The sequence below is a fragment of the Etheostoma cragini genome, chromosome 8 (genome assembly GCF_013103735.1).
Source record: "Etheostoma cragini isolate CJK2018 chromosome 8, CSU_Ecrag_1.0, whole genome shotgun sequence".
Lineage (NCBI taxonomy): Eukaryota > Metazoa > Chordata > Actinopteri > Perciformes > Percidae > Etheostoma > Etheostoma cragini.
In genome coordinates this window covers 16,747,800-16,770,458 of record NC_048414.1, presented here as the reverse complement: position 1 = coordinate 16,770,458, position 22,659 = coordinate 16,747,800, and the positions used below count along the sequence as shown (strand labels likewise).

General features: G+C 39.3%; 1 protein-coding gene across 1 annotated transcript; it reads left to right on the top strand.

Moving 5' to 3' along the window:
• The first annotated feature begins 8,865 nt into the window (after positions 1-8,865).
• On the top strand, positions 8,866-11,570 carry avpr1aa (arginine vasopressin receptor 1Aa). Its single transcript, XM_034879556.1, has 2 exons — positions 8,866-9,811; positions 10,504-11,570. The coding sequence occupies exons 1-2, from the start codon at positions 8,866-8,868 to the stop codon at positions 10,785-10,787; spliced, it is 1,230 nt and encodes a 409-aa protein (XP_034735447.1). The 3' UTR covers positions 10,788-11,570.
• The last annotated feature ends 11,089 nt before the right edge of the window (positions 11,571-22,659 follow it).

Sequence of the window (22,659 nt, the reverse complement as noted above, 5' to 3'; positions counted from 1 at the left end):
TCACACCCCTAGCTCTCACAATAGCAAATAACACTGATGACTACCTCAATCCACACTTCACATTTCCTCCATCTTGCCAGAGATACAGAACTCTTAAATGGCAAAGAGCTCCTTTCAGCAAGAGCTTTGTCCCATCTGCAATAGCAGCCCTGAACAATCTGCCTTGCTCACACTATTGTGAGCTGCAGTGCTGAATGCATTTATTGACTAGTTTACTGACTGCATTTGTATGTTGCTGTGTGTATATCTGCATGTTGCTGTACGTTGCTATGTACTGAGGAAACACATATCCGTCCAGGACAATTAATGGGGCAAGGTCATTTTGGCCCCCTGGTGGCGCTCAGGCATGTCCACACCTCTTAGCACTCATACAAATATGACGTGCGGATTGTGGAAAACAACAAAATAATGTTATGCGGACGACACACAAATTTACATAACCTTATCGCCCAGGGGCTTATAGTCCAATACAAAAACTGACTAAGTGCATTGAACAAATTAACGACTGGATGTGCCAGAACTTTCTGAAATTAAATGAAGGCAAAACTGAGATGGTTCTTTTTGGGGCAAAAGGGGAACGATTAAAAGTCTGCGCTCAGCTTCAAACAACATTGTTAAAAAAACCTGACAAACCAGAAATGTTGGTGCAGTCATGGACTCTGACCGGAATCTTACCAGCCACATTAAGACAATTACAAAGTCAGCCTATTATCACCCTAAGAATATATCAAGGGTTAAAGGACTGTCCATGCTTTCATCTTCAGTAGACTTGACTACTGTAACAGTGTCTTTACAGGTCTCCCTAAAAAATCTATCAGACAGCTGCAGCTGATTCAGAACGCTGCTGCTCGGGTCCTCACTAAGACCAAGAGATCACTCCAGTTCTGAAGTCTTTACACTGGCTTACTGTACCTAAAAGAATTGAAATCAAAGCGCTTTTGCTAGTTTATAAATCACTCAACAGTTTGGGCCAATAAACATTTCTGATCTGCTTCTACACTATGACCCCCACAGACCCCTCAGGTTGTTTGGGACAGGTCTGATTTCTGTCCCCAGAGTCAGAGCTAAACAGGGGGAGCAGTGTTCAGATTCTATGCTCCTCATATCTGGAACAAACTTCTAGAAAGCTGCAGATCGGCTGCTGTTCTCAGATCTTTTAAATCAAGGCTGAAGAATTTTCTTTTTGATGTTGCCTTTCTTTAAATGGTTGTTCATTTCTTTAATGCTTAATTTCTTATAATTTCCCAATTTTTATTCTTGTGTTTAATCTGATATAATTTTGTAACTGTTTTTTAACTGTTTTTTGTGTAAAGCACTTTTAATTGCCCTGTTGCTAAAATGTACTGTACAAATAAACCTGCCTCCTGGTCCAATGGTTCTTCAGTTGCTCCCCAGGGAGGAGCGTACCTATTATTCATGTAACTCCAACATGACTTTTCACATGACCACACTCATAACAGTTGTTTCACAACCTATTTCTCTCATCCTGTTTTTTGGTATTTTGTACTTTTCCACTGTCCATACTGATGTAATCTGTTAATGCCAGCTCATAATGTGTTAACAGGGAGGCTAATGATCTAATCAAGTTTACACACAAATATCAAAGAGAACCATTGATTATTTTATCTAGCTTATTTACATTTGAAATGATCACAGTTGCCCTTTTCCTCACACACACACACATACATTTCCTAAAAACTTGCGTAAAATTTAACCTCTTAGTAACGTATATATCATATCCATACACTTTAGGACGTTAACTTTAATTGTTTCATCAAACTCCCAGAAGGATTTCGTTGTTTTGAGATCTTTAATCCCATAATATTTCATTCACGTCATTGTCATACTCGTAAAACCATTTGAGTGAGCCTCAAGTGAGCCCTTGTGTCCCATATGGAAGCATTTGCAAATTTGCATTTGCAAATTGAAGGACAGGTACAAAAGCACTCTTTGTATACATTTAACACAATAATTCACACCGGGGGAAAATCTTTTCTGTCGCTACATAAAAAGTTAAAGTCAGTCTTTAGAGGGACACATCTATGGGACACACGTCTGCATCAAATAGACAAATTCAACCTACACAGTCTGGCTGTTGAGACATTTTCACTCAAATCACAAATGCAATTATGTTGGATGGTGGATTTAACGGAAATGTCAGGGGGTCAACGAAATCTGAAATCCACTGGGGTCATGAATGTCAGTAAAACATATCAGGACAATCTGTCCAATACTTCAGTGTGCACCAAAGCTGTGCACAGACAGGCAGCCCAACTCACAGAATGACATTTACATCCCCAAAGCCATGGCAAAAAATAAATTTCTTAATGGGACTTTAAATACAGGGTATTATGTAGGACACTACATTATATTGTGGCATTCACGCTAATAATGACCTCTGCTCTTTGGTGTCAATTTTACCAAGTAAATCTTTCTAATGTTTAAAGTCAAAGCATCACAGTGAATATGTTTTAGGAGAAAAGAAGTATTCAAAAATACTGCATGAATATTGTGTTGTGCACTACATACTACAAAATGCGCTCATTACACATTATATAGTTATAAAGCAACAGACTGTACAAGAAACAAAAAAGAAATGAAATGTGAAGAGAAATCTGTTAATGATACTAATGGTCCAGGGATCTTACATAAGATGGGATCAGTATTCCATGTCCGTGTGAGAGCACAGCAGCCAGTCATTACGCTGGACAAGTGCGTCTGTCCGCTGAGGAAATGGTCTCGAACATGTCGTTCTATGACTCACTGAGAATGTAGAAGCCATTAGGTTTCAGCTGGGTTGTTTCTGTTTGAACAAAGGATCTGAGCCTCTGCTTGTTGTTTTTTAGAGAAAACTCTCCCAGGGTTTTCATTTACTGTAGATAAAGGAGTGATGTCATTTCAAAGTAACACAATCACAATCCTGCTCAAAGGTACACATTAAACAGAGATGGTTTCCCCTATTTTGTTCATTAAGAATGCAATCTTAGTAGGTGTCATGTTGGAAAGGATGCACAACAAAATAAAAGCTATCCATATCTTTTTACCATAATAGATTAAAAAGTATTTTTGCTTTTCAACACCTCAAGCACAATTATCGTAAAACGACCTGCAGTGAATTGTGTTGGAATAATCTATCGGGTCTTTGAAAGTTTGTGTTGGAAGTGGACAAAATCATCTTATAATATCTAATATCTGTGAGGAGGATTGAGATTCGGGTTTTGTGCTTAATGATTCACAAATGAATGTTTGTGAAATATTTACAATTTTCACTGAATGGAAGTCATGTCACAGTTTTGTTGAGATTGTGTAGTAGAAGTGTTCTGTAGTTTAGTTTCGGTGGGTTTCATAATTCTGTGTGTGTATTTATCTCTGCTGGTGATTGATGGTGGGTGTAAGCGCTGGAGGGATTCCAATTCGGACTTAGGTTCAGCCAACATACACACTTTGGTTAGGGAAACATCTTAGTTTCAACTGATAGATTAAAATGTTGTGTACAGACATAACAGACCAAGGTGTGTCTGTAGCTGGAGAGATGCCAGTTCACCTCCTGGGTGTTGCCAGGTGCTCTTGAGCAAGGCACCGTACCCCCCCCCCCCCCCCCCCCCCCCCCCCCCCCCCCCCCCCCCCCCCATCCACTCAGGGCTCTCCAACACTGGCAGCCCACTCACTCTGATATCTCTCCACTTGTACATGATTGGGTCCTGAGAATGTGTGTGTGTGTTTTAGGCCTATGTGTAGCGATTTCAAACAAAACAGAGTGTAAATTGTAATTTCCCCATATGGATCAATAAAAAGTATAAATTATTATTATTACTATTATTATTATTATTATTATTATTATTGTTATTACAACAAGATGGTAGGTAACACAAAATAAATACAAAGTATTTAAAGACCACGCTGATATGTTTTTACGCCTACGTTAATCAACATTTCCTCGTTTTGTTGATAAAAATCATAATCATGGTGCAAAACATATTTGCACCACCTTCCTTTGTAAAGTTCTCCAAAGAACCCCAAAGAAAGATGTGGTGTATACTGTTTACGTTTTTATCAAAGTCATCTCTGGGTGCTAGATAAGAACCTGATACACAATACTGCACTAAAATGGCTTCAAACAAAAGCAGCTGCACTGAAGTTTTCTTATGTCATCTATGTAGGTCCAGGTTGCATAACAACAGTGTACTAAGCACAGGGATTTTCACAAATGTAAACCTGGATGATTACCGAAGCCATGATTTATCATCAGCCCTCAATGCCAAAGGAGAACATTCAAACCTACACATACACTTACGTAACAAATGTATTATAGGGGGAACATCTGCACAGGTCCTTGTGATTGTCACAGCTTCCTCCATAAAGTAAACAGATAATTAATGTTTTGTTTGACGTAACCTTCGTAGGCTGCAGTCACCCAGGGGACATATCACATTTGTGCTTTTATGATTATTATGAAGAAAAACAAACTCTCTGAATCACGAGGTGCAACTTCTTAATTTCAGTCTTTGTCAAAAGCACGGTATACGTCATATTGGTAGCAGGATGAACTGACTGGGTATTTTAATGCATGAGGTGGTTATGATATGGGCCAGACAGAACAAGGGAAGCATGCATACTATGCAGCTTGTTAAGAGCAGTCGCTCTTCTCATGCATGTGATTACATGGGGCAGAGACAATGTATATAAGTCCTCTGGTGTATTGTTCAACATTAACAAACTTTTTTGTTTTGTAACAGAGCAAAGAATAACCCCAACTGACATATTCCACCGACAGAATTTTATTAAGTGAAAAGGTCCACTCTGAATGCTAGAATTGGACTTTAATCAAGCTACATGTTTCAATTTACATGTGTAAAGATGATGTTCAAATATTCACAAATGCTTTTTGATAGCAAATTTAAGTTGTGCAAGAAAGACACTCGTTTTCATAAAAAAAATAATAAACTCCTTAACAAGATTCTTTATCCCCAACGATAACAAACTCCTCCCAGAGAGCCTGAGGAGCCCTTACAGTATGAAGGAAAAGAAACCTCACGGAAATGATTCAGACTGACTGCTGCGGCTATTGGAGACACAACATGCATTCCCATGATTCACGGACCCAGACACACTGTCCACAGTTAAGGATGGTCAATAGAGTCTTCATTAGACTGATGAGACAATCCAAGCCTGGAGCAGTAATAACAGCACGTCTCCGGTGAACGTCTTCAAAAACAGGAGATGAGGGTAAACGCGGTTCATTCCAGCGTGAAGGGAGACATCCGTTCTGTTGTCCTTGAAGCCCCAGGACAAGACAAGACGGCAACAGAGTTGATGGTTGGAGACAGAAGTGAGACACATAACATGGCTCTCATGGGACAAGGCTGGTCAGCTGGTCAATAGTAGCCCTGGTGATCAGGATCAGCCTAGATTGACACAGGGATAATTAAAGAAACTTCATCATACCACTAAGCCAGTTCAAATGGCCAGCAGGACATTTTAGGAAGGAGGCTCCAGTTTGCACCACTCATTTAAAGGGACATGGGAAATGAAAGAGGAGAGATCTGGAGAGTGACCGCTATCTGAACACAATAAAGCAAACTATCCTCACTATCAGCATATGGATCAGATGAACTCAATGGCTGCCATATACCAACAGCCACTTGGCAATTACGTGCTTTCGCAATGGAAACTTTAATCAGTAATTCGCATTGTTATAGGTGACTTGGAAACTAAGGCAACACTAAAGATGCTGAAGCAAAGAACTGGTAGAGAAATGTGCAATAGTGGAACCTGAATGATGCTCTTAACATGGGAAAATAAAAGAGAGACAGAGAAAACATGCAGGTAGTTCAAAAGGCTTAGATGAGAAAACATAAAACTTTATTGCCTGTTGAAACAGAAATTCTTGCATTGTCTGCTCCAACAATCAACAGACTACATTAAAAAAACATCTGTATTGTACCCAACACACCTTTCAGTCAAAAACACACACACACACACACACACACAAACACAGACACTCACACACACACACAAACACACACACACAAAACACACACACACACGCACACACACACACACACACACAAAAACACACACACACACACACAAACACAGACACTCACACACACAAAAAAAACACACACACAAAACACACACACACGCACACACACACACACACACACAAAAACACACACACACAAAAACACAAACACACAAATACACACACACACACACACACACACACACAAACACACACAAACATAATAATTATAATTGTCATGATTGCAGTCCTACAATGATATACAGATCACATGGTGGTGTGGGGAGACAGGGGGGAGTGTATTATCACAGTGTGTGTTGAGTGGGTGGGGTAGGGGGGCGCAGTCCAGAGTATGGGGGATGTATAGACGTGCGGTGGTAATGCACCTCCTCTGCCCAGCAGTTAGTTGGAAATGTCACACGACCACCTCCACTCAAATGTGTTCATGTTTGCAGACTGATGAATGTGAAGAGTTTGACACTGAATTCAGTTTTCAGATTCATCTGCTGAAGATGACAAAAACCTTCTCTGTGCTTACCTTCAATCTAAGTTTATAACATGCTATATATCATCAATATTTTGTGATATTATGGGGTTTAGCAGAAGTTCAGTCAGGAAGATTCTTTTCTCTACTCGTTCATTCACACTCCCTCTTGGTCTCTTTGTTTCTCAGCTGACGTTCACTCTTTCCGCTAAACCAATAAGATTTTCCTAAGCCAATCATATCGTTGCTGTCAAACTTTAAAACTGCCTCTCCTCCACCCCATTCATATAAAGTTTTGAATGCCCGGGGTTCCTTCCACTGATCTTATCAGAAGTCCCACTCAAGCCAACTCTCTTCATCTCTTCTCCACCACCACTAGTGTCTGGAACCCAAGCAAAAAAAAAGTAATTTACACAAGTGTATGTGGGGAACTTGAAACTTCTTGCACATACACTGAGAATGGACTTTATAATGAACTTTTGAAATGGATTAAAAAAGATGAAATACTAAACAATGTGACAAAAGCAAAGGATTATACACATTAGGTTTTAAAACATGAGGATTCATGGAGGAGTGATACAGGTTCAATTAATCCAGATTACAAGACAAAAAAACTAAATTTCTTCACTTTCTTCCAGTGGAATCTAGCCCAAAGATAAATTCTGACAAATTTGCCCAGATTCAGATGCTATCCACCTCTGAAATGTCCCCTAAAAGTGAACTTTGTACACAGACAAAAACAATGCAAGTTAAACTTAACTATATAAAGGCAGAACCCTTGCTTGCAGACACAGCACAAACAAACACAGTGAACACCTCATTAGAACGTTATGATCAAAATCAGTTTTTGCAGCCCTAATGGTGTATTCTGTGATGGTTTGGGGTTCTTTATCGGGGTAATTTTTCCCGTCTTGCTTCCTTGTGTTTGTTTCTTGGTTTTCTCCCAGTCCTGTGTGGTTCTCTGTCTTGTGATTCCCGGTAAGTGTCTGTTTGTTCTACTTCCTGTTATTTTGATAGTCAGCTTCCTGTCTTGTCGTGTCTAGTCTTGTCTAGCTTCACTTTGTTTGTCTGCTTGTCCAGCCCTGCCCTAATGTGATTCACCTGATGTCTCACCTGTTCCCCGTTACCTCATTACCTCCTGTATTTAACCCCAGTTTCCTTTGTCTCTTGTTGGATCATTCCAGTTTTGTTTGCCTGTTTGCCGGTGTCCTGTGAGCTGTCCGCCTTGCCGTTTCCCTGTATGCTTACCTGTTTGTTTTACTAGTCGTGCCTTCTTATTCATCTGCCTACCTGTTTTCCTCGTCATCCTGCCTGCAGTCCAGTAATTCCCTGTGAGTTTTTCCCCGCGAATTTTTCCCTGTGTGCTGTACACCTTCTCCAGTTCCTGCGTTTGGATGTGGAGTGATTTTTGGACTCCACCCTTTTCTCTTTGTGTTTTTGGACTTTGTCAATAAAGCCTTTGTTGATGTTCCCTTCCACTCTGCATTTGGTTCCTTCTTCCTGCAACATAGCATTCAGTGTGACCTTTAACTTCACTGTACCTGAATAAAGCAAGTATGCTGAATAGTTGAGCAAAGCACTTCAGATAAATGATTTTAAACAGATCACCATTGCACAAGGCCTTAGTAATAGCAAACAACATTCCAGTGTGTTGGTCAATGTATTTCTATTTCTGTAAAAGTTGGTTATAAACTGTTACATAACTTACTCCCTTAACATTTTTTATTTTTTTTTATTTTTATTTTTTGTCTTACTATATTAAAGCAAATTGGCCCACTTGTTGTTGAATCACAAGTGGGAGAACTTGTGGAGGTGGAGTGTGCACCACGGGAAAGGGCTTGGCTATGCACTGCAAAAATAGTTAGCAATTATTAGTGACTTTAAAATGTCCTAAAGCAAAAAATAAGAAGAAAAAATAACAGCACTGCCAATTGTTTTCTTGATTCAACACATGATTGAATAAGGCTCTAATGTCGGTGCAATTTCAAGAAAAATGCATCTTCAAATTTGCACTGGATACATGAAATTCTAATTATATGACTTAATTAAACCTATTCCTTATTTATGTCATGCCCTGCAGGGCGCACATGTCTTGTTTGAAGAATAACTACATGTTCTAGGGCTTTACCCAGCACCTAATACATTTTAGGTGCTGCATTTATTTTGCAGTGTATCCCCTTTTACGCACACGCTGTTTGGAATTCGATTCGAGTTTAAAACGCCCAGGCAGCAGCCGCAATTTGGTGAACAACGGGTTCCTCTCTGGGAGCATTACGCACAGTAGCTCCATATATGTAGAGGCACCTCGCAGCCCCTCTGGCACTGTATCTGCTAGGGCGCGCGGAGGGGCAGTGCCATGCACACTCCTGACCATGCGTTTCTGAGCGGAGGGAACCAGTCTCTGGATTTCAGTCCATCGAATGACCAAACAATGGAAACGCTTGGAAACAACACCGTGCACCCGAATGGATCCGATCCGTTTGCGCGAAACGAAGAAGTGGCCCAAATCGAGATAATGGTCCTGAGTATCACCTTCGTGGTTGCGGTGATTGGGAATGTAAGCGTTCTGCTTGCAATGTACAACACTAAGAAGAAGATGTCGCGGATGCACCTTTTCATCAAACATCTCAGCCTGGCTGACCTGGTGGTCGCCTTCTTCCAGGTGCTGCCGCAGCTCTGCTGGAAGATCACCTTCCGCTTCTATGGTCCGGACTTTTTCTGCAGGATAGTCAAGCATCTCCAGGTGATGGGGATGTTTGCGTCCACCTACATGATGGTGATGATGACCCTGGACCGTTACATTGCCATCTGCCACCCTCTGAAAACCCTCCAGCAGCCCACCAAGCGCTCCTACATCATGATCATCTCCACGTGGATAAGCAGCCTGGTGTTCAGCACTCCGCAGTACTTTATCTTCTCCCTTAGTGAGATCGAGAACGGCTCGAAAGTTAACGATTGCTGGGCGCACTTCATCGAGCCGTGGGGTGCCAAGGCCTACATCACCTGGATAACTGTGAGCATCTTTCTCGTGCCCGTGGTAATTCTCATGATGAGCTACGGATTCATCTGCCACAGCATATGGAAAAATATCAAATATAAAAAAAGGAAATCGACGGCTGGTGTTGCGAGCAAGAACGGGCTGATTGGGAAGAATTCAGTCAGCAGCGTTACAACTATATCAAGAGCCAAATTGAGGACTGTTAAGATGACTTTTGTGATTGTTTTGGCGTACATTGTTTGCTGGGCTCCGTTTTTCACAGTGCAGATGTGGTCGGTGTGGGATGAAAACTTCCAGTGGGCTGGTGAGTGCTAAAAGGATGAAACTATTAGTGTATTCAGTATTACTGAATTCATTATTCTTACAGCTTTAGGAATGATGTGATGTATTGCCAACAAAAGAAGAAAAAAACACTCATCGCGCCCAAACGTGCGCACAGCCTTTACGCACGGATTTATTTGGGATGAAAAAACAAAACTATATGGTAAAAAAAGTACAAATGAATTAAATAAGAAATATTTAAACTTAATTATTGTTAGCTACTTCAGTTACACGAAATAAGTGAGTGCAGCACTGTGACCTTTTAGAATAATTTGTTATACTGCAGGAACACATCTTTCTTTAAGTATTTACTTTGTTTCCGTATTTCATCTACCGCAGCTGTGCTCTCTCACCCACTGCCCTTCACCTCATGCTGACTCTAATATTCTGTCGATACATATTTTATCTGGAAACAAAACTACTGTAATTGGGGGAAAAGGTTACACTTGATTGATTTGCTTAGTTAACTTTTCTGGAACACATTCAAAACGACAGATTAGTTCTCTCAAGAGAATGACACAAAAAGTCTTTGATTTGCAACAGAAACTGTTCTTTAAAGAAAAACATTTCAACACCAGATGAGTTGATTGAAACAGGCATTTCTGCAGTCTAGCCTGGACCAGATGTTTTGCGGGATTAATCATCTTTTTCCTCTTTCCTCTCCCTGTTCCTCAGATTCTGAGAACACAGCAGTGACTCTGTCTGCACTCCTTGCCAGTCTCAACAGCTGCTGTAACCCGTGGATATACATGGTCTTCAGCGGCCACCTCCTCCAGGATTTTGTGCACTGCCTCTCCTGCTGCCTCAAAAGGAACACTGACTTCAAGAAGGAGGACTCAGACAGCAGTCTCCGCAGAACAACATTGCTGACAAAGATGGCCAATCGGAGCCCTACTGGTAGTGCAAGCAACTGGCGAGAGATGGACAATTCTCCCAAATCCTCCATTCAGGCGGAGTAAACTTGCAGCCAGACCACTCTGTTTACTGGTATGGGAACAAAAACCATGTCTGGGAGTGCCATCAAGGTACACACACAGTATCAACTCAAATCTTAACTTTGGGCATGACTGACAGTGACTGCAATACCACCAAAGTCCAAAACTACAAACCAAATTAAGCTTTTTGCATTTGAATCAGGTGACAAGAGTGAAGAAATGTTGCATTGAATTAAGAATTTGCAACAAGGACAGTCAATGTGGACATATTACCTGGTTTTTTTCCTGATTCTGTATGCAAACATTTTTTTACATAACCAAAGCAAAAATATTTGAAAAAACTTTGGGAAAAGAAGAGAAATTGCAAAGTTCTACTTCTGTTATCAAGCTATATCACTACAATTGTCTTTAAAATCACTAGATGCTGACAATTAGTATTCAACATAATTTTGTTGAAACCGATTGAACAAATTCAACAGTCCCAAGTAGTCAAGCTGATTTTTAGAATTCCAACATGATTCCTTTTTGATACATTTTGAAGAGAAAACACATTTTCAGGAGTACTGACAATTTCAGGCTGCTCTTCAGTGCCGCCAAAAGCCCTGTCCTGCTTGGAGTGTTTACAAAGATAAAACTCACATAGCAGCCAGAGATGCGTGGTGGTGAAAATGACTCCTCCAGACCGCACGTCTCTAAGTAACCGAGGCAGTCACCTCACACTTTGTGTTTGGCTTTCCCTTTTGTTGTTTTTCATAGAACCACATTTAAGTGGCTTATGTAAAAAGAAACCTTGCCTTTTGACCTATCGTGAAAAAGAAAAATAATGGGTTTTGGGTTTAGACTACATCTTTTAATCAGATCGTTGTGTGGATCCACATTTTTCCCATTATTTCATGTTGCAGCTGGCAGTTATTTGTGTGTAACCCAAACAACTGGCTTTCATTTCTGTTCAGTGGAGGCAGATGGGATCCCCTTGAAATTAGCAGGACATTCACCTGCACACACACACACACACACACACAAACATACACACACACTGTACATAGTGTAGGGGGCGGTGGCCGTTTTATAGTTTTAGAGTCTGCCTACCAAACCACACACCCATGCCACGACTTTTACAAAATGTTGGGAAGAAGCTTACACATTCCACACACTCTACGTCAACACATTTCCTGATTTTTTTTCTGACATCCTCCACCATTGGGGGTGGTCTGTTTTTTGGCTTCATTTGCACTCCAGACAAAAACAATCTCCTGCACATTAATGCGATGTGCAGCACAGAAATGGTTGTCAGACCAACATGAGAACATGTACTTTATGATGTTTGAAGACATTTCTATCCAACTGTGTTGTATATTTATACATAAAAGGCACTTCAATAGTTGTAAATAGGATTAATATATGTATATCTGTTCAACACAAATTATGTTTGTCTGTAATGGCTTGTGTACATTATAACAAAATCTAAATATACTATAAATATATGTTGAAATATACATGTTGATGCACTGAATACTACACTGGCTTTGTCTCCTGTTTTCACAACCACGGCACGGATGGGTTCACTTGCTTTATTTGTGCTTCATGCAGTTGCTGCACAAAAATCTCTGGTGTTATGTTTGCTGAAAATTGACCCATGCTGAAGTTATATCTCTCGCCAATCTAAGCAATAATTTCCTTCCAAGCTCTGCGATGATGCCATTATTAGGATGTCTAAAATAATGTGAAATATAAGTTCTGTTAAAGGGCTAAGGTTAAAGCTTTTATGAAATAGTTTGACAGTCTTAACGGAAAAAGAAGATTCATAAAATACTTTAAAGTAGATTATCAAATGGACTAAATTACGTGGTATCGGATTGGTGCATAAACTCATCTACTTTCCGATACCAGAATTTAGGCAGTATCGGAGGCTTTTACGGGACTGGTACGGGACCATCTCTAGTAATTCTCTAGTAATTATACCAGCATTTCACAGTATTCTAGTAATGCACATTGTTCCAAAGAGCTGGTGATATCGGCCAGCTTCCCCTATAATAGCTAAACCCTCCCAACCCCCCTGATCCTCTAAAGTTCAGTTTATCTCTGACCATCTGACCTCATAACACAAGGGTCTGGTACTCATGTCACAGAGATGTATGTTAGGGAGAGAAATGTATGTGTGTTAAATGGGATGGATAAAGTCAAGACCTGCAATAAAGGATGGAGATGTTCATTGTCAGCAATAAATAAAGAGAAAGAATTGGCGTTGGCAGTCCCAGCTGGTATCAACTGATTATGCAGCTACAGTTTCTACTTAAGGCGGTATGGAGGGAGTATTGTAGCTCTGATGGACATATCTCAAATTCCCTCTGGCTCTCATTAGACATGCCAATCATTAGCATGCCTCTGAAAACCTGAGTATACAGTATGTGCTAACATGATCTAAGGTCAGGCTCTAGACTGAGCAAATACCTCAGGAGGCAGTGATTAAAGAATGACGCCAAGTTTGTACCAGAAAACCGTAATGTCTTATTGTAAAGGGTTATGAAACAAGTAGAATTGCCACAAATTCCAGTGTGAAATGTACTGAATGGATATTCAATACATTTCTTTTTAAAATGTACCGCATCAACTGTGTGACAAACTGTCATTTGCTTTCTTTTTCACTTTTTCAGAACAAGAAGGAAATCAATCAGAAAATCGATATAGTCTTTCAACAGTATCTACTGAGCTCCTAGTGAGATGAATGCAAGAAGAAAGCTTGATTGGTCTGACAGGGTTTTGCGAAGAGCAACGGCAACAAAGGACTTATCCTTTGTGCCTTCCATGTTTAACTTATCCATACCTCTGGAAAAAACCTTGAAGAAGGGAAGTGAGAGGCCAAACAAAGAAGCAGAATATTTAAGCTGCTCATGAATATCATTGTTCACGTTGGCACACCTCTGAATATTCACTTCACAAGTCAGTCTCTCAGGCATGAAACATGACTTTAAGCATTGGTTTGCTGTTTGTTGACAAACCCCTCCACCTGCCAAGCGATTTAGAAGTAGGTGAAAGAATGTCATTGCTCAAAGAAAATATGTTTACCCCAGAAGGTTGGATGCAAGATTTAATGGTGCTCTCTCCTATGTATTCCTAATAGATTTTAAGTGGGCATTGTGTGGGGATAATTCCAAGCGAGCAATGCTTCCTTTCTCAGTAAGTAAACAGCTTCTACCAAGTTTCCCTCAACAGGAAACAAGTCCCGTTTTCTGTCTATCTGGATAATTTTGTCCACAGCTGGCTTCGCTCCACCTGACACCCTGGCCTTCCCTCAACCCAATACACTGTCATTGGCCAGATAGCATAAACAAACATGCCAAAAACATTCAGACACGTGTTTACAAAGTGGCTATTCTGACAGAAATGTGGTTTTCTTAACAAATGGAGCTTTGCATTTTTTCGCTGATTCAAATCTCGGTCAGTGGTTATCATGCGAACCAGATTTTTTGCCCCTAACGAAGGAAGTTCTTTCACTACTTTGATCAGAGGAGATGAGACGAGAGTCTCACCCGCCGTTACGTGCAGCCTCTCTGTTCCTGTTCATTGTTCTCCTCACAACATCCTTAAAAACAGCACACATTTCTATTTACTATAGGGATGTTCCATCACTCCCCAGAGGTCATTCAATTCATGCAAACATGCAGGTCTGAACATGCAGGTACACCCAATCTGGAGCTTGATCAAACGTTTTCTATGACTTGTCACGACCTGGCCGTGTGAAGAAGACAAGTTAGAAAAAAATGCAAATATCATTTGGAAAATTTACCACAAAATCTTTTTTTTTATGCAGAAAAATTGGTGTGTGCAATGTTGCTCCCCTCCCCAACAAGGAAACTGATGACTGTTGCTGTATAGCTTGGCATACTTTTCTGTAATATTTATCTATCCAGAGGAGGTATGCTTAACAAAAAACTTTTTTTCTTGGTAAAACACTTGGCCGTTAAAACTGAATTGCTTTCCAGGATCTGTATACAAGTGTTTGTCTATTGTTGACTTCCAGTCTCAACTATCAACATATGTCTTGGGTCAGCTCAGTGTCTACAAGTTATTGTTTCCTACCAACAAAGGGTGTCATTCCTGGCATTTGCAGCTGAGGTCCTCAAAAGGGGAATCAGACAACTTTGAATCCTAGTTAGGATCATGGCCATAACATGGGTGACAGGATAGTAAGAACATACTGTTCTGCTTTGCTAATATTTCAAAAGAAGCACATTAACACATTAACTATTTCATGAATTAAAGTTAAATACAATATTATGAAACAAGAAACAATCCCAAAACACAAATTTGGAAACTGAGTAAAAGACAAATAGCTGTCAAACACATAACTATTGTTTGTGAATGCTCACAAATAAATTACTCAATTAAAAACTTTTTAAAGACTCAGTTTTTAAACATCTCAACTTATTATCACCCAAAACACAAGCTGTTTTGAAACTTCAAACTAAGTCTTTTTTTCTTCTTTTTTTATCAATCCAACAATTGTTTTCTGGATCAGCAATTCAGCTTCACACAGATGCCTTTTAGTTAGATAGATTTCATTTATTGATCCTTTCGGACATTCATCTTGCACCATACAGCTCATCAGATAGTTCAGATAGATAGACAGACAGACAACACACAACAAGACAACCACAAAACCAACAACAACAGTACACACCACCAACCATCTACACATAATAACATATGTAGTGCCATTAGCACCAGTGGGTTATCAATAGTAAGGTGCATCCTCATCTGTGACATTTTAATATTCTACGAAAGAGCAATGTCATCCAACAGAGAGGATCATTTCCCCCAGCTTATTTAGTAATATAATGCTGGTAGGAATAAATGATTTTCGAGACTGGTTGGTTAGTAGGGACGGCACCCTATATAGTCTGCCTGATGGCAGCAACTCACATGCCTGAAATAGAGGATGTAACCCTTCCCCGCAAATTGCTTGTCCTTTTCCTCAACACCCTTGTTCGCAGATTGTGGTCAGAGACATGGAAAGGGCACATCGAGACCTTAATAATCAAACTTGCTTTGATGTGCCATGGGATCGCAGCAGGAGCAGACCTGCTCTATGAACGTCCAAACCAGGTGGGAATGAAAGGCAGAGCCAGGGAGGTGAGATGAGACACTGCTGGACATGAAATCTACTCCATCCAACCATGTATACCTGTGTATGCAGTACATACACAACACCAGACGTGTGGAACCAAACCTACGACATGCCTTCCTGACAAGATTCTCAAAAATGTTAAGCTCTAATGCAAATAAATGTTACAAAATACATTCAGTATATACACACCTTTTATTGAATATACTGTGTATTGCTGTATACGTGTTCTAAATGTGTTTATTTAAAAATATTCTGCTTCATTACTTGAGATACAAGTGACTGACACTCACACACCACAACCACTAAACTATTAATATCGGTAGTATGTGATGCCTTCACAGCAGAGTTGTTGCCTAGAAACCAATAGCGGGTTAAATTGGCTCTTTGGACGATGACTAATGAAAGTGTTTGCAATAGTTTTCACTGCTCATTCCCACAGGTCAGGAAAAACTTGACTCTCTCTAATTATGAAAGCCTTATTTGTGAACAGTAACGTCACTAGCCGAGAGAGATGAGGTGTTGCTCTTAATGCCTTCCTGCCAAGTAAGTGCTACATGTTCCAACATCTGACAAAGACGAGTGATTGCCTTGTTCCTTGGGATTTTATCAGGACTTTCATCTGTAGACTATGTCAAGCAGTGTGTTGGGATGAAGCTGAAAGGGGGGAGGGGGGGGTTTGACATGACATGGTATTGACATGAAGCAATAACTTTTTGTGTGTGTTAGGGGGGCTGAAACCAGGGGCAAGGTATATGATGTGTATTGTTGTCAATTATGTGTCTTTTTCAATAAACAATTGATAGAATAACACCACCATACCACTGGCATTGGGGACTAGATCTACTTTATGCCAGTGTATCAAAATTGTAGCAATTGAGATTGAATCATGTCAATGACCCATATACAGCAACTTTACCTTAAACTACAAACTCAACATCTTTAGATTTTTGCATCTCATATTTAATATAGGTCTTTGGTGGGGCACTTTAAATTACATGATTGTATTGTCTGAATGAATGCCTTTGCAGGAGTTGTGGAAGCTCATTGTAATACAAGACGTTATGACTCAAGTCTTCTTTTCTTTGGCTTTTAACACCAGCTAGAGTGATGATTTTATGTGTATACCTTTACCACATGCCGCTAGTGTATTTTATTGTTTATATTTTATTATACCTTATTATATTTGTGCTTTTATTGTGTTATCTATTTTTTCTGTATTATCATTTTGTGCAGCACTTTGGAAACCTTGTGTTTGTTAAAATTGTGCTATATAAATAAAGTGGATTGGATTGGATTGGAAGTCTTAGTCTCTTTCTTTTCTATTACACCATGTAATATAGAGCCGTTAATGTTTCAGCTCTCCATTTCCAGCAAAGACTGTCCTATGGTGCTATGTCTGCTCAGTATGCATGATTGTTAGGGTCTGTTTCCATGGCCAGTGTGTCCTTATGATGATTTGTGCCAATGACGAAAAAAGACACAGAAATGATTAAAGTGCAGGTACAAATAATGGATGACACAAGAAATCAATTCATGAAAGCATCAAAATTAATATGTACTCGTGTCTAATAAAGAAACTGGATAAAGTATTATCCAAATAATGGAATTAATTTGGCTTCTATTCAGCATTCTACAAATAAACTTGAATTGTAAACCCAATCAGTATTAGATGAGAATGCACCTTTGAAAGATATCACACTAAAGCATAAACTGTCCTTACACAGATTGGATCATGTCTCCCCTGCCCTCGTGACTGTTAGGGACATTGCACGGATCCCTGAAACACAGTGTGATACTAAATTATATTTCCCACCATGTATGAGCTTTTGCTCCAAGTAGTTTCCATTACACACTTATATTTGTAATTTTCTTTCACTTGGTGTCTTCTTATGATGGCTCTTTGTGTACTGAAAGATACAAAAACACATTATTGTAGCCATTGTTTTTTGATGAGGCAGGCAGCGTTGGGACTCTGTTCTTCTGCAAATGCAGTTTATATAGCAAAAGTATTAAAAGTAAAAAAAAAAAGGCCCATATTTTTGTAAATCAGATTTGGAATACATAGTACATTTTTTCTGTTTCACAAGGATGTTAGAACCCTCGACAACAACATATGTGTCAGTGTTTAGTTTTTACCAACAAGTGGTAGGATAACGTTTTCTTGGAAAGGTTCTTAGTGGACTAGTGACATCTGCTGGTCTGAAATTAAAACAACAAGCTACCCACAAAACCACAACAAATAAAATCAGTGTTGTTGCAGCAGAAAAACACATACACACATGCAGAGTATGAATTCCTTCATATGTTTGGGAATCATTGGTCAGTGTCTAGTTTGATCTAAATCACAACAGCTGCTTTCCAACCCTGCCATACAATCCCCAAATCAATACCATGTCATTTTAGGAGGGTTGGGGTTAGACGTTCTAATTTCTGCAACCTGCAATTGTTGTTGTGTACACTATTGCTGGCTGGCCTCTTGATGTTAGTGTTTAGAGTAGAACAAAACAGAGTGGATTGGCCATCAGCAGGCCAAAGCATTCAAGCAAAGTGATGATGAGAAAATACAGCACTGCACTCTTCTACTGCATGTGGAGTTGGAAATACAGTAGTTCTAGAAAAGTATATTCTAGTAGAATTAACTTTAAACAAAGTTTAGTGAAACATTACTAGCTTACATTTTTTTAAAGAAAAGGGGGTGGAAAAATGAAAAATTCAATTAGAAGATTCTGTTAAATGATTGACTTCAATCATATTTCATACCACGTTTATTTGCAGATATACATTTACATGCACACGTTCATATAATATTAACATGTGAACATATGCACGTCAAACCAAACAAACAATCCAATTAATTTCTATAGACTGAACTGATAATCCAATACAACCAACCACCTTAGCCCCACTAGAACCAGAAAAGAGTAAAAAAAAAAAAAAGATAATGAAACAAACGATGCACAATAAATAATGACAGGACACCATGGTGGGTGCAACAATTATTAAGCTACAAAAGCTTATAGAATCAAGAGTAGAAAACCATCACCAAGAAAAACAATACAGAGATGTAACGCGTGCATTCCAACCATCAGTAGCTAGATGTGTTGTTGTTCTAGCCTGTCTGAATTACATACTGTGTGCACTCTAAAGTCCTCCTTAATCTGCTCCAGGTTCAATAATTCAAACATGTTAATCTGAAGGGTCTGCAGGGATAATTGTCACAAACAGGGAAACGTTCCTCAGTAGGTTTTAATATTTAACATGTTAACCACACTTGCACCTGGGTATGTTTGGGTTCTGTGATAAGTGTGACAATTGCGTTGAATTTGTAACACATCAGTATTTCATGTCAAAGAAAAATGTATGCGGTGTTAACACGTCTTAAGCAGATAAACAGACACCAACCTTTGCCATCATCCATACTCCCACTCAGGTTCACCAACTCCAGATTATCCTCTGTTACAAGTGTGTGTGTGGGCGGCCGTATGTGTCCATCTGTGAGTCAGTCATCAGATGGACTAGAAGGCTGATTAAACACACACAGACGCAAACACACGCACAGACACACACACACACACACACACACACACACAGGCTGGTGACAATGTTCAAACCATCTTGACCCTTTCATCATGTGATAATCCTGTGATAAATAAAACAGACAAAGCTGGAAGAAGATGATGTGCAAGGAGTGGAAAAAAAGAAAAAAAATAGAAAAACTTACAGTACATTAGCTATCCATTTATAATTGGATTAGATACTTGTTAAACATTATTGTCCAATACTGCAATTTTATGTAATCTGGCATGGGAAAAGATCTGAAAACTCAGAACAAAACGAGGATATACTGGATTTCTTTTTTTTTTGCAAATTCTTTTGCCTCTTTTTTTGACAGGACAGCTTCAAGTTGCAAGGGGAGAGTGAGGGGGAACGATATGCAAGTGCCGCAGGCAGGGATCGAACCCGCTGCTGCTGCGTCAAGGACTGAGCCTCTTTACCTTTAGGGCGCACACTCTACCAGGTGAGCTCCCCAGGTGCCTCAACATACTGCATTTCTAACACACACACAAAGGAGGAGCCATGATTACAATCTTAAGACACAAAAAGGTTCAAGTTGAAACGAGATTGCTGAAACAAGTCTGCTGTACTAATTTGTATGTGTGGCTTTGTGGATGGCAATGTTTGTCTTACCAACAAAAGTACACTACATGGCAAAAAGTATGTAGAACAAAAACAAAGCATGCTGGAGACCCAAGCAAAAATCTCTGGCATGATTGTTTAGTGCATCATCTCCTGCACTGCAGCTCCCAGACAGGCTCAATGTGTGTCATTAGGTCAGTAGAGGTCTTTGCTGGCAAACTCATGACTTATTGATTGGATATAGTCTGCCAAACAGACAACTCCACTTTCATTGGAGTTTATTCATTTTCAATGCAGCCACACTGAATAATGAGTGAGCTCATGGTTTTAATGGGCATGTAAACTTATAAAGATTGAAATTGACTGTGTTAGCGAATACAAATTAGGTAATAAAAACACATTTTGTAATCTACAAAGAGTGACGTGCTGTAGACTGAATTTAACTTCTGTTAAATTGACACTAGATTTTCAGATATTTCAGATGTGAAATGAAAGAAAAATAACTAAATTCACGTGTAAAATAAACATGACTTCCTTGATAAATTACCACATTATATAAGCATACATTTTCAGGTATTTTACATGTGAAGTAGCATTTGAGTCCTGCTGGTGTCTGCGTATATAATGAAGCAGGAGGTTGGGGGCCAGGAAGGGCTAAAAGCAAAGTTGTGCTCTGGGCCGACCAAACAGGTTAATCTGGCCGTGCTTCACTTCAGACTCAAAGCAAATAAGTTATTCTCATATAACTAAAGAATTATTGGAAGTCACGCAACCAATGGGGTAACAACTTTAAAAAGCTGGTATTACGAATAAAAGTACATGTAAAGCCTCACAAACATCAAAAAATATTTAATTAGTGTCTTCTATTAATCAGGCTTGTGTGTTATTGAATTTTAATCAGACATCTGCCAACATTTAGCAGACTCAAGCAAACTGAAGGGTTTTTGACAGAAGCAGACTGTCCAAACAGCAAAGATTTTTCTAAATGGATTTGGATCAATTCCCAGGTGAGTCTAACAGTGCAAAATAGTGAAAGTATTCGTATTATTATACATTTTTAAGAAGTCATTCTCAGATTGTCAGTGGATTTTAAACTTCTTCTTTCAACGTTGCCGGTCCATGAATAGAAAGAAGCCTTTGAGGGTCATGTGTGGGTTGGCTGGAACATTAACTGCGGTATTGTATAACACATCATTTTTGTGAGGCTTACTTCTCCAAAAGGCAGCTCTAAGTGTGTTTGTAATTTCATGATGTCTAGCCACACATCCTGGTGGACTGGCTGAACGCCCAGCCAATCAGATTTAAACTGATTTACAGGCCAGAACAAACTGGAAAAAAAAATAATTTTAAACAAAGAAAACGGCAATGTAACCAGAAAGTAATATTCCACAAATCTGGCCAGATGTGTCATAGTTGAAGTAATATCTGAAATATTAGCAATAGCAAGCAAGTAGTAATCATAAACTACAGTGAGGAAATGAGGCCACCACAGTCAGTATCATGTCTCAAATCTCTTCTCAAAACAAAGGGTGTTGTGTAAAATGACCATGACATCCACCTATGAATTATCCAGCATCTGGAAATGTTCACGCATTACTCCCTTACATTAAGGAGGCGATACAATACATCCAAACAACTATGGACCAATTTCTATCATTTGTTCTGTTGCTAAAGTGTAGTAAAAAATTAATTTATAATCAACTGTCATGCTATCTTAATGACAACAACATCCTGTCAGCAGTGTTGGGCAAGTTACTTTAGAAAAGTAATTGGTTAAAGTTACTAGTTACTTCTTCCAAAATGTAACTAAATTTGATTCTCAGTTACAAATTATAAGAGTAACTCGTTGCTTCAGAAATTAACTAATGCGTTACTTTCAAGTACATTTTTACGCGATCAAATGTAACCCCGCCTCCCCCCCTCTTTAACGGAACATAAAATACATGTGCATGTTCAATTATTTATGATAAATCTGAATATTATAATGAAATGGACACTTAATATAATACATTATTAAGAGAAACTGTACACAAAGCTAAACTCTTTTAATGTTGCTGGGGCCAAAGTGAGCCTAGCCTACAATCAAATGCCATGTATGTAGATATTATGTCTAGTGCATCGATACAAATAACAACATAGATGTTTTGAAACTGTTTTTTTCAGAAGGGTAACTACCCTTCTCAAAAAGGGTAACAAACTTTTAGTTGAGACATTCAATCTCCTGAGACAAGACAGAGAAGCATGGTCAGGTGATTGTAGTTGAATCCTAACACGCTCTTCCATTTATATGGACACATTTTCACAAATAAAATCCAACATTTCCCATTAGTAAGTGGCCAGCGTTACACTCATAAGCATCGCTGTAAGTATTGTGTTAGGCTGAATCTCATTTCTCTGTCTTACCCCTAGCCCTTGGCTATTGAAACCGCGTGGTAAGGTCTAGGGGTGAAAACATACTGCTATGAAATGAGACACCACTGGGTTACGTCACCATACAGTGTTGATCACATATTTCAGCCGGACAGACTCACTCAGAAAGATCCCAGCCTTTAATGGCACTTGGGATGAAGGACTTCTTAAAGCTCCTTTATTGAAAAAAGTGAGATTTCCATCTTTTTTTAATTTTTAATT